The sequence below is a fragment of the Echeneis naucrates genome, chromosome 4, assembly GCF_900963305.1.
Source record: "Echeneis naucrates chromosome 4, fEcheNa1.1, whole genome shotgun sequence".
In the NCBI taxonomy this organism is placed as follows: Eukaryota; Metazoa; Chordata; class Actinopteri; order Carangiformes; family Echeneidae; genus Echeneis; species Echeneis naucrates.
The window spans coordinates 8,070,294-8,083,215 of NC_042514.1; the positions used below are offsets into that span (position 1 = coordinate 8,070,294).

The 12,922-nt window shown below is 38.7% G+C and overlaps 1 protein-coding gene across 2 annotated transcripts; it reads right to left on the reverse strand.

The window, feature by feature from the left end:
* Positions 1 to 792: 792 nt before the first annotated feature.
* bsg (basigin) lies at positions 793 to 12,600 on the reverse strand. Of its 2 annotated transcripts, XM_029500951.1 has the most exons (9): positions 12,370 to 12,600; positions 8,244 to 8,594; positions 6,760 to 6,928; positions 5,922 to 6,010; positions 5,040 to 5,176; positions 4,582 to 4,858; positions 2,203 to 2,227; positions 2,023 to 2,095; positions 793 to 1,869 (listed from the first exon to the last, which is right to left on the reverse strand). In XM_029500951.1, the coding sequence occupies exons 1-8, from the start codon at positions 12,431 to 12,433 to the stop codon at positions 2,035 to 2,037; spliced, it is 1,173 nt and encodes a 390-aa protein (XP_029356811.1). In that variant the 5' UTR covers positions 12,434 to 12,600; the 3' UTR covers positions 793 to 1,869; positions 2,023 to 2,034. The 2 variants fall into 2 exon arrangements, with proteins under 2 accessions (XP_029356811.1, XP_029356812.1); XM_029500952.1 differs by lacking the exon at positions 8,244 to 8,594.
* Between the last annotated feature and the right edge of the window lie 322 nt (positions 12,601 to 12,922).

Consider the following 12,922-nt stretch of genomic DNA (forward strand, 5'->3'; position numbering starts at 1 on the left):
AGAGCAAAAGTCTTACTTAAATCAACTATGAATAAGGCAGAGATAAAGCAGGGTTTTCTGTGTTTGAGCTGAAATAATAGCCTCTCTCTCTATTTCAAAGTTTGTTTGGAGACAGCAGTGAGCTACCCACATATACACTGAAGCAAGCTTTTTACTTACTGTAAATATTTCTTCAGTTAACGGTGTCCAGTAACTCCCCTCCCCATGGAAATGATCTGCTCTGTGTAAAAACATGACTACTACTCGTACACTGGTTTATCTAAGGCTGCAAAATCTTTTTTTTTTTTTTTTTTCCCCCCAAGTTTGTCTGTTTAAATATGAAATTTACCGCTCCGTGTTCCCAAAGTTCAACATAAAAAACAATGTTTAGGGCAACACAAAGAGGTAACTTTGGACTAAAAAGATCTTTGGACGATAAGCACTTGATGTCACATTAACCATGCCTCATAAGTTTCATGTTAGAAAAGGCAGCGCAAGGTAATGCTCAGCATTAGAAGAACAGGACAGATGACCTTGAGCAAAAGATATTTGTTTTATAGTAAACCACTTTAAGACAAACTTGAAAGACAGGAACCAGAGCACACACCCTGTCTTCCTTATGTTAATCACCTTTTACATGCACCTTAGTCTACAGCAATGGAAGTAGTTTCCACCCCAAACTGTGGCCATCAGGCTTATAAAGTCAGCGATATATTCAACTTCTTTTCCGGTCATCTGACTTGCAGTGCCTAATTTTGTACAATTACCTGATAAATTTACCATTAATTTAAGTTAAATAAATGGAAGGACATGTAAAATCCAATAATTTTATTCAGTTTGTGCAAGTTGTACAACAGGTGGTGTTCCATGTACTTGGAAGGTACAACAATTTACACAAATCTGGCTAGATATTTTAATTTGTGCAATTCTGAAATGGTAACATCCAATCACAACACTACTCAGAATAAATGGGAAATGGCTTCTGAATTGTCTACACGGTGAAGGGAACAGTCTAACTATCACAGAAAATGTTTTATTTTCCTCACATCAAGTGAAAGAGAAAAAAAAAAGTCCATAATAAATGTTTCGCTGTAGTCTTACACAGCAGGTTACATCTCTTGCACTTGGTCCTTGATAGATTTCTACTGTGGATGTGACACGTGCAACAAAATTTAAAAGGACAAATGCTTTACCAACTTCAAACTGTAATTTCTTACGGCAACAAAACCTAGCAGACATCTCGTCTTAGCAATTTCTGCATTTCATTTTGACTGTCACGTATAAACAATGTAACATGTAACAATATTCAAAAAGACAAGAGAAATGGTGCTTGTTAAGGCAAAGTTTAAAACTCTGCTAAGGGAAGTTTTGTGGCGGTGTAGGGACAGATCAAACATGAATTCAAACACACTCCAGTCGTTGCTTTAACAATGGCAGTACTGTATCCTCCTAACAGAACTGGTGTTGTCTGACAAGTCACCATTCCAAATTGTAGAATATAAAAAGGAAAGATGTGACAGTGAGATTAATGTAAAAAGCATTGGCATGAACAAAAAGGAACCACAAACTAAGCATTCCTCATGTGAACGTTCTAATGATTTTACAATGAACAAACACTTTTTGCTAGCACAGCATTTGAACTCATGCAGTATTTGCCCCGGGGCCTCAAGCAGACATTTATTTCACACTATTTTCTCTGGCTGCACAATATGGCGAAAAAGAGGCCCAAAAAAAAAAAAAAAAAAAAACTAAAAGAAATAAAACTAAAGGAAATCATTCAGTTTCTTAGAACATCAACACCCAAGCACAAAATGGTACTTAAAATTTCAGGGTGCACAGTATAATGTGCCACACAACAGCCAAATCTTGGACTGCCACCTGCCCACCCATCTAGGAATGGAAGAAATGAGCAGTGAGGTAAGCACAATGCGTACAACCTTAAATAAAACATTTTGTTGGCAAATATCATGTCATTCATAAGGAGTTGCAGCTTTTTAAATTTCAAAGGGAAACAAGCAGCTATTCGCTGCCTGTCGCACTCACCTCTTTCAGTTTCTAATTAGAATTCCTTTGCCTCACATTCTTGTCTTTGTGATTTGCAGTAGAATTGCTCTTCCTTTAAAAAAAAAAAAAAAAACAAAAAAACCATGAACAAACATGAATTCTGTAACTGGAGACAATATGCAAAAGGAAAATGAATATAAAGTTCCTGAAAGTACTTACAGAGGAGCTGATCCTGAGTCGTCATCTAGAAATGATCAGTGAAGGAAAGCCCCCCCCCCAAAAAAAAAAAACACAAAGAAATACAAATAAGGGTCAGTTGATATCAGATTAAATGCTTGTGACTGATGAGTGATACATGCCCCCCCCCCCCTTCCAGTTGAGCCCACACACACCGATGATTGAACCAAATATTATAACATCCTTTGCAACATGATTCCATGAGGTTATGATCAAATCTGACTAAACATGAATTGAAGCATGCCCACCTGATATTCTGATAATAAATTATACAAGAAAATCCTTCGATGATAATTTCTCAAGCTCGCAGTCATCGTTTGTTTTACAAGCGCCACATTTCTCAGTGTTTTTAAAAAGAATACTACTATAAATCTGCAGCAACATTTGAAAGACGCTGTTCATAAACATTTTTGTACACTGTCTGAAGTCACCCAATGGCATCACAGAGGCTCATGCAAACAAGCAAAAGGCACCAAATGAACACTGCAGTGGTTCTCATTCGGTAAAAACAGTAAACATCTCAAAAGTGGCAGAGCTAACACATAATCTGGTACGTACAGCGGTAGAATTAATACCAGAGCAAGAGCACATATTGACAAGGTAAGACAAAGAGTAGCCTCTCTCTGCGGCCGAACGGTGGATGAGAAAATGGCAAATGGTATTCTGGTTTTGAGAGGAATTTACCATGCATTAAGTACAAGATGCAGAAGGCATGCACACAGAACGCTGAAACCTCTCAGTTTTCATCTGGTCCAATCTCATGTCAAACTGTTAAACTGGTGTCTCATTTAACTCTTTCATTGGCTCAAACACTTTTTGACAAAAAGGACCAAAAATAGAAAGAAATTAGTTGGTTACTCTGTATTCTGATTGCAGGGCCAGTGAAAGAGTGACCAGATCTTTTGAGCACATTCCTCTTAGAAGTGGTGACTATGAAAGCAGTTCATTCAGGCTCCCATAGATTTTGTTTTCGCCACGCGGTCATCTCAGCCCAACCACTTCAGTCTGACATGCACTTTTGTTCACTTACCAAAATGCAAAATCAGCAGCGAACAGAAAAGTAAAAATGTAAATAATAAAAATAATAATTGTAAGCAGATTGTTTACACAGAGATGAAAGCTAATCTCTGATTTTTATTTTTGAAATCCAAATCATAACAAAATCAAAGACAGTAAGGTTTCACTTTGGATGCATGCCACTACATTTGAGATATCTGCACCTAAGAGAGCAATGTTTGGTCTGACTACTCTCCACTTTGCTACACTCAGTTTACTACGGTATGCTATGTCGTGTTTTTATCCTATAAAAATAAGCTTTTTTTACATTCTTTTAGATACACCTTACACCATAGGACACAGCTTGCTGCAAAAAGATGACTGTGGCTGACTGGGAAAAGGTTTTAAAAGTCCCATATTTTGCACTTGGGATATCCCTAAAAAAAAAAAAAAAAACATTTAGGGCCTAAAGGATGGGGGGGGGGGGGGAAGAAAAAAAGAAAACATCCCAATGTAGCTTTCCTCTCTTGGGGTCCTATAGAGCTCAAGCAACAACAGCTTGGTCAAAGAAAGTTTTTGAAACTCTGTTCTGATCAGCTGATGCAGAGAAAACAAAGAAATATAATCCTTCAAAGTGGGACGGTAGGACTGGTTAAACTGGTCTTGGAGCACTGGTGGGGGTGAATGTTGTTTGGGGCCAAGACTTGATGGATACAGGTACAGTTTCTGAATAAACTTTATGTCTGTTTCTCTTTGGAGTGAACCCTTTATCTTAATATTGCAGCCGAACATTTCTAATTAAAAGAAAAGGGTACAGAAATCTGATTTAATACAAAACAGAATCTTTATAAATGACTTTCTTCGTCCTGGTTGGTGTTAGCTATTCAGGGTGTGATTATATTTTTCCCCCTCCAACACTTGTGGTACATTCCAAACATACTGGAATTTGCTAGCAATTATAAACAGATGATGAAAGAAGTTTTCTGTTTTGTGTGTTTTATAAAGATAAAAAAAAAAAAAAAAAAAGTAATCAAAAGCACATTGTTGTGCTATGAAACAGGAACTGCAGAAAGTCATCATAATGATAATAGCTCCATCTTTTATTTTGACGATTCTATGGTAAAACAGAAGAATCAATCTTTTGAAGTTACTATATAAAATACTATATGATATAAATTCACTGGCAGATGCAGTGCTATGTCAGATGATATCATTTGCCAATGACCCAGCAGGTTTTAATCGGTGTATTATTATTACTGCTGAAAAGAATCAGAATGGGCTTTCTCTCACATTGCTGATGTTGGTCTAAACATAAACTGACAGTTGACCTAACACGCGGTTGTGTGGGAGACATGGTGTACATACCGTCGTTGACCTCATCAGGCTTTCTCCTCTTCTCATAGATGAAGATGATGGTCACCAGGATGATGACCTCAGCCACAATGCCAAGGAAGGGCCAAAGAGCAGCCAAGCGACTGCGGACACGCAGGTGGATCTTGTCATTGGTGGTGCCAAGCTCGTTGGTTCCAGAGCAGATGTAATCTCCAATGTCATCTTCAATGCTCAGGTCACTAATGGTCAGCATGGTCTTATTGGGAGTGCTCTTGATCTCGTATTTGGGAATAGTGCCATTGATGATAGGCTGAAAGGCAACAAATTAGTTTACAAAGACAGATCTAACAAATGTATTTCATGTAATTTTACATTAAAGAGACATATGACACTTGCAGCTGAGAAACTATCACAAGGCAATTTAAAAAAAGTTAAGCTAAAATATAAATAATTCAAAAGGTACGAAAACGGTTAAATTGAGAAATACATACCTGTTGGACACCATCTTTCTCTTTATACCAACTCCAGGTAGTGGGCAGGGGATAACCCTGGCTCATGCAAGCCAGCACACCTTTATCATTCTCATTGCCATGCTCAGAGTGCTTGTGGGTATAAACATGGGGAAGTGCTAAAGCAAGAAGAGACATGCATATATTAATGTTTGAATACAACTACTGCGTGGATTAAATAATCTTACCTTTTATCCTAAAGCAAAGGGCACATTCGCACATGAATTCAGAGGTCAATGTGTAGTGTTTGTTGTGAATTATATTGATTTCCATGATGAGGTCCCAATTTATTTAACCATTTCAATATTTCTATAAAACAGTAAAATTATGGGTATCCTTTCATTTGTCACATGTACTTATGACAGTTCGGTAGTTCTGTGCCTTCGACACAGAATCTGAATCAGTGTAGGGGAGAAATGATCGCCATTAGATGAAATAAAACCTTGTATCCATTAAGCATCTTACAGAAATGCTGATGCGTCTCTTCACTAACCACTAATGACTAAAAAATGTTTTGAAGCAAAATGGTCTCCTCAGTTTGTCAACAATAAGATGCTTAATGTGAGCCCATAACCAATGATGAAGTATGATGCTGATGTTTATTGCTATCTAATACTTAATGCTGAGAACAGCTGCATCCATATTATGTGCCAGCCCACCAATACAGCCAAAGCATCAGCCTAAATGTCATCAGGACCTACTGTCAGTAACAACATAGAACATGACACACAACATGATAGCTACTGGCCGTATTAAAAAATCCTCTTGCAAAGACAGACACGATTCACAGTCTGTATTTTATATACAAGAGACTTAACTACCTTAAGTAAATCTGGATAAGAATTTTGGAATGATCAAACTTACTTTTGACTTCGATTGTCTGCTTCACCTCTGGCTCAGTCAGGAACACACATTCATACTTTCCACTGGAACTGTGTGTGATCTTGTCCAAACTATACAAAGAAAAATCTGGATTTTAGACATGAGGCGCATATTTCTAACAGCCCTCCCTTGTAGAAGTGGACCTATTTTGCTGAATTAGTGAAATTAGTTTTATACTTAGGCATCAAAATAAAATGTGAAAGCCGCAACAGTTCAGGGCAAAGATAAAGCAGCTTGTCCATGCAGCAAATATTTCAAATTTCCCCTTATAATCACAATCAAATCTTTGTTTGGTGTTTCTGTATTGTGCAGTCCTGCCCGCGCTCTCTAATGGGGAATTAAGGTCAGGGCAAGTGAGCGCACTGCTATGGGCGCTTATCCCTGCTGCCAAGACTACTGGCAAAGCTGCACGTCTGCATGGTCCATCTCTCTGCTCATCAAGAGTGGTGAATGCCTGAATGGTGCCCCGAGCTCTGCTGCTAATGGAGGCAGCCAGGGAGGGAGAGAGGAGAGTGAGAGGGGGAGGGACGAGACAAGCTGAAGAAAATTTTCAAGGGAGAGGCTATCGGTATAAACACAGAAATATACTTCAGTTACGGAAACAAAAATAGACAACATAAAATGGATAATAATTGGACAAAATATGCAAGTGTGAATATGGAAAGATATCTTTCTATCGTGAGCAATGACAAAGCCTTCACGTCAATGAAGGTCAGGTTTATTCATCAGTGAATCTTTCTTACTATTAGTAGACACGGATTGCATATGAAGTGCATTGTAGACCTGCCCATATGACACTTGGGTAAAGGTAGCCACTTACTGGAGAGTTATGTATGGAGAGGATTCAGTGGAGCGTGTTTTGTCAATGACTTCACCGTTGTGCAGCCAGTGGGATCCTTTAATGGGAAGGCTGGAGTCTGTTAGGTTGCAGCTGAGGGTTGCAGATGTCTGGTTGTTGACCTCTATAGGGTCGGTAAAGATGTTTGGGGCTTGAGATAAACAGAATGGAGAGAAACTATTAATTATTATCCCCTACAGAGAGAACTTTCACCTCATTGGCGACAAGCATTACTTTTAAAGGCTTAGCCACTTGCATCTCCTTGGTAACCTTAATTACTCAGCTCAAGGTACTGTCAAAAATTAATCATCACAAAAAAAAAAAAAAATATATAGGAAATGTGGAAAATTGTTGGTGAATTGCTGAGTATTTTGTTAAGTCACCAAGCAGTAAAAATAGGTTGGGGTACAAAAATACTTTTTTTGTTGAGGCAAATGTTGAGTGTTGAATGGTCAAGTGTAAAAACTCTTACCAGAGTACTATGTGTTGGAGAAGTAAAACAAATCTGTTGTCACAAAATGAGTGACGAAAACAGTGCAGCACAAGTGCGAGTTCTGTAGAACTGCACAGAACTTTCCAAGAGAGGTGAAAAGACCTCCCCATATTGGGAAGACCTGTCCAACCAACAGTAGAATGAGGGGAGGTACAGGAGTGTAACTGAAAGCTAGAGGACATCATCTACAAGAGGTCAGAGGGAAAAGATCTCTTTATTCAACAAATGCAGAAGAAGCAACCAGAGAATAGATAAAAATTATTGGCAGTTTTACTGCTGGTCACATAAAATGTAATGATTGAGTACTTTTGCTTCCATCAGGTAAAGAAACTGAGCAATTTAATCTAAAATAATACTGGACCACAAGGCAGAAAGATGCCCCATGGCTGTTGCTATCTTCTGTGCCTACAGATCAGGAGGTTATAAGCCACAAGCAAACAAAAGCGGGGTGTTACCAGTGTTAGTATCATTTAAGGAAAATGCTAGCAAAATGAGCATCTATTCAATAAGACACAATAATAATCCAGAAATCTGACACCCCTTTTTTTGATGTTTCATGTTTTGTTTTGTTTTTTTAACACTAAAATCAACATGAGCAATGGTTTTTCTGCACAAGCCATTTAGAAAATTTCCAGCCTTATGACCAGTATTATATGCACATCAAAATGTTTCCTAGGATACAAGGCAAAAAAAGGCATCAGATTGAAGACATGCTCCGTATCAGGGAGTGCAGGATTAGGAGACGGGCTGTCACACTTTGTGACCAGGTTCATATTCTACTACAGGACAAGTCTGGAGCTTCTGAGGAGGAGAAGGAGCGTGTATATTGGGTGAAGCAGGACGGAAAAGGGTATTGGACCAGGAAGCATGAGAGTCAAGTGTATGGGAGCTGAATGTCCGGGACGTCACTAATGAAGAGATAACAGCCAAGCTACTGTGACAAGCAGCCCCTCATGCTTCCTCTGCCACTCACTTTCAATCACAATAATGTTTGCCTGCGAGCGGATCCACTTGATTTTTGGCGTCTTCCTCAGTTCATTGCGGTTGGGATCGTTGGAAGCACGGCACTCGTATGTTCCCGAGTCGTCAAAGGTGAGGCTAGTGAGGTGAATGGTGCTCGTGGCATGTGCTATATATGTGGCATTTATTTGCACACGGTCATCCCATGCACCATCAAAGAGTTGAGTAAAGGTCTCATTAGGCTCTTCACCCTGTATAAACCACCACTGAACCTCAGGGATGGGGTTCCCTATCACCTCACAATGTAGCTCTGCGCTGTCATTGATCAGCTTCATCTGAGACAGGGGCGACTTGATAAACCCCGCTGAGCCCCGTTTACCATGGGCCAACAGATAGAGATTTCAGGAAAATTTTAATGTGGTGCGTGTGTATATATATGTATAAATATATACATATATATATAAATAAAGCATGTCAGATGATTTCATGTATTGGTGATGAAAGACAGTGATGAAAGAAAGACAAGCAAACAGGAAAAAGAAAAAGAAACAAAGTTAATAAAGCACAAATGAAATGAGAATATGAAAGTGGGCGCGTTAAAAAAAAAAAAAAAAAGAAAAGAAAAAAAAAAGGTGCAGATCAGAGCAACATTTTTCCCCCAATTTGGGAAATGTTTGGACCATTTTTGGTACTCTGATTCATTAGGACAAAAATAAGAACAAGCAACATGAAGTTATTAGGGGTGAACCATGACCCAAGTCCGTTTCCAATTTACTTTGCAAATGGAGTTTATGTCTACTTTTACTGAATTAAATGATACATTTAAAGGGCTGTAATACTTAGTTTCTTTAAAGAGAAGGGTTACCTTAATGGTATGATCATCATGCTGTTTCTGTTGCATTTGAACTGTATGCATTACACTTACATTTTGCACTAGTGACATTATTTCCACTCACTTTACATTACAAGTTAACGTTGGGGTTTTTTTCTGTCTGAAGGCTTACGGGTTTGGGCCGTTATTGGGACATCCCTGAAAGCATGTACAGCAAAAAAAAAAAAAAAAAAGCAAAGCAAAAACACCACCACAAAACCAAGACAATAAAAGCATCCAATAGCAATACCATGAATTCAGAACAATGTGCAATGAATGACAGATCATGAGAAGCAGATGTGGTTGAAATATTTTACATTGCAGACTAAAAATAAATAAATAAAAAAGTGGCTATAATGCCTGCCTTGCTGTTGTATACACTGACAACCAAGTTACAGGAAATATCAGTCCTCCTTTCCTCAATTATACTTCTGAATAAGAGCCAGGGATGTCACAGTGATATTGATTTCTCAACTTCTGGATATACAGAATGTCATAAATTCATTTTATCCATATAGATATGAGTTAAATTATGCACTAAATGTGTATTTATTTGTGAGTAATGCTCAAAAATATCACAGTCACAGTGGCCTTTAACCAGTAAATTCTAATCAGCTCTGCCAAGATAATTGAGAAAATGTGTTTGAAAGCCTTAGGCTGTGGACCAAGCATCTTTTGTGCTTCGTGCCATTGTAGAGCAGTTCAGTGTTACTCACGCTCCATGAGTTACCTACTTGTAAGGGCATTCCACTACTGATTTTATGAACGGCATGCATATACATGTACACAGAGGTCAGTGTAGTCACACATGTAGCAGCATTCGGATGAGAGTATACGCAAAAATATTTTTTTTTCCTTTTACTAAATCTGTTTGTTATAGTCGGCTGCACAAAAGATAGATACATGCTTTTAATTAAATATGACGAAAAGAAAAAAATTCCAACCCACAGATTTGTACTTCTTAGATTATATACCCCCACTTGTGCGTGTGACAAGTGTGACTGTTAGGAAACTTCCTTCTGGCTACAATTTATGCTCACTAACCACACATAACTTTCTTTTGTAATATTTGCTGTCTTCTCCGTATTCTAAGATCCTTGTCCTCATAACTATCAGAGCACATTAAACCGGCCACTCAAATGTGGGTGGGGTTGATATTCACAGAGGTGGGTCTGGGGAAGAACAACATTCTCACACCACAGGACAAGGCACAGTCAGTATGTTCCTGCTGCTTACAAAAATCTTCTTTTTATCCCCAAAAAACATGCAGTCCCAATTCTACATACCTTTGATGAGCTATGTAAATGCTTTCTTTTGTTCTGACAATGACCCATTTTCAAAGTAACAACTGCCGGTCCGTCGTGTTGGAACAAAGGCAGCAGCATTGAGAACTTGTCAACAACAGCCTCAGCTGCCAGATGTATATCAATTAGCTTCCCTCCATTATCAGAGATCACTTTCAAAGCAATACTGTATGAAATTACATATCGTCAAAGTTCAAGTCTCTACTGTAATAAGCTGTAATAAGTTACATGAATCCTGAAGATGTTACTACCAACAACCCTCTGCTCTGGAACATAGGAATCGCCTCTGTCTTTCTTTAAGAACAAATGTAATTGTCAGTGCACTGCACTTATGAAGTATAAACAAACAGAATAAGGTGAAAAAAGTACACTAGATATCACTAATTAAATTAAATTATATTTTTATGCAACTAAGAGATTAGATATACTTTATCTTATGCACAGGTTTCTTCCATTTTTTTATTCAACTAGCTGCTTGAAATGAACTGGTTTCAATAAGCATTTACTGATTGTAAATGCTATGCTTATGTAGCAAAATACATTGACATTTTCACACTTAACGGGAAAGCCAATGCCATAATATGTGTTCCAAAAGAATGTCAATGTTTCCAACATGTTCTGAAGTTAAACAATGGGAAACAGAGAGGTCATTTCAATCTTTCATTTCACCCCTGCAATACTGGAACATGATCAATGTTTGGAAACCAATAAATTCTGATAAAGCAAAAAAAATCCTGTAACACACACACACACACACAAATCCTATGAGGTGATAAAATACTGAATGTGGGGAAATTATTCAGCTGCAGTATATCTAAGTGCACTAAAGCTTGTGAACAACTAGACTTTTATAAATCTACATAATTTAACAACCTGGATAAAAATACTTATTTACATCTGGATGTAGATCCCGCAGCTAGACAGACTTACAAGCTCACCAGGCCTCACTAAAAAGCTACCTCATCTTATTATGGAGAGAAACACAATAATTTGTTTAAAGTACGCTTATGAAGGCTATTCCCCTGAAATCCCTGGAGACATTCAAATTATTACCAGTCAGTAAAACGTCAAAACAGCTGATCAAAGCCACTAAGCACTAGAGGCTATATATTAATATAATGAGTAAAGCATCCCTATCAATAACTTGATCAACCAAATCAACTTGCCAGCATGAAGCAGATGGGCCAGTGGCAGGTCAATTTATGATGTAATACGGCAGGAAGTTAAAAATACTGTTTTGTGACAGCTAACGAGGCGTTAGAGCCAATTAGGTACGACAGTCGACTTATTCATCAGGAAAAAATAAATAAATCACCAAACGCTAATGAGTAACTAGTCTAAAACAACGAAATAAAAAAAAATTACCAAAGCATTCAGATCATGTGACCCATGAGATGGGTTCCAAGAATAAAGGCCTTGGTTACCAAAAAAAAAAAAAAAGAAAGAAAAAAGACAATCTATGGTCACTAATAGAGAGAAGCCATTGCAAATGATACGCACCTACGATGCGTTACGTTGCCAACCGCGTTACAACAAGCAGACGTTACTGTAACGCCGTCCGTTCTGGATTAGCTATCACATGCTCCATCACAATCACTAACCGCCGTCAAACTCTGAATCACACGACACAATCCCGCTTCGGCGTCGGTGCTGTTTACATTTCTGCCATGAAACGAACCGAAAAGATGATTTTTCTTTTTTTTTTTTTATTCATTTTTTGTGTGTGTGTGTGTGTGTGGCTTGAGGGAACACTACGCCTAAAACAGCGACACGGACCCGGTGTCGTGTGAGCGCCGAATAAATCCTTCAATAGCGTCGGTTCTGGAAGCAGCTGCTGAAATTTATTCGACACCGACGATCGAAAATCACAACAATCTTAACGAAGAGAGAGACATAATGACAATTTTCGTAGCCGGGTCAAAGTCTACAATTTTTTTAGCCAACATGGCTGACTCAAAAATTACCTGTGGACGCCTCGGCTCGCCAACAGCTCAACAACAGGGCGCTGACTGCCCAAAGAAACTTCATGGTCGGTAACTTCGAGTTTGCTAATTCTGATCGAATAAAGGTCGGGGTTGGAGTGATGGACCTTCCTTCTTCCGATCCCCCTCCTGCAAACTCCCAGCACGGCTGTACTGAGTTGGGTGTCCAACAAACAGGGCCGATGTCGTCCTCTAACTGCTCCTCACGCACTCGCCCCGAGCAGCACGTACGCGTGACGTCACTCAGAGGCGTGGTCACGCCAACTGAGTTGCGTCGATCCTCTTTTCAACCCGCCTCGTCTCGGTGAACTACTTCTGTGTTTTGGCCAAAGGTGGACTCGGTTTTAGGTAAAATTTATTTTTTAACTAAACTGGTGGCAAAAAAGAAAAATAATAATAATAAAGCAGACGATGTCACCGCACAACAGCCTTGCACAGTTTAGATTAACAAAGAAAACCCACACACATTCAGAAGACGCGTCATCAATTTCAATATTGCTCTGAAAGGGAAGTCGCCGAGATGTCAAGAGTGCAA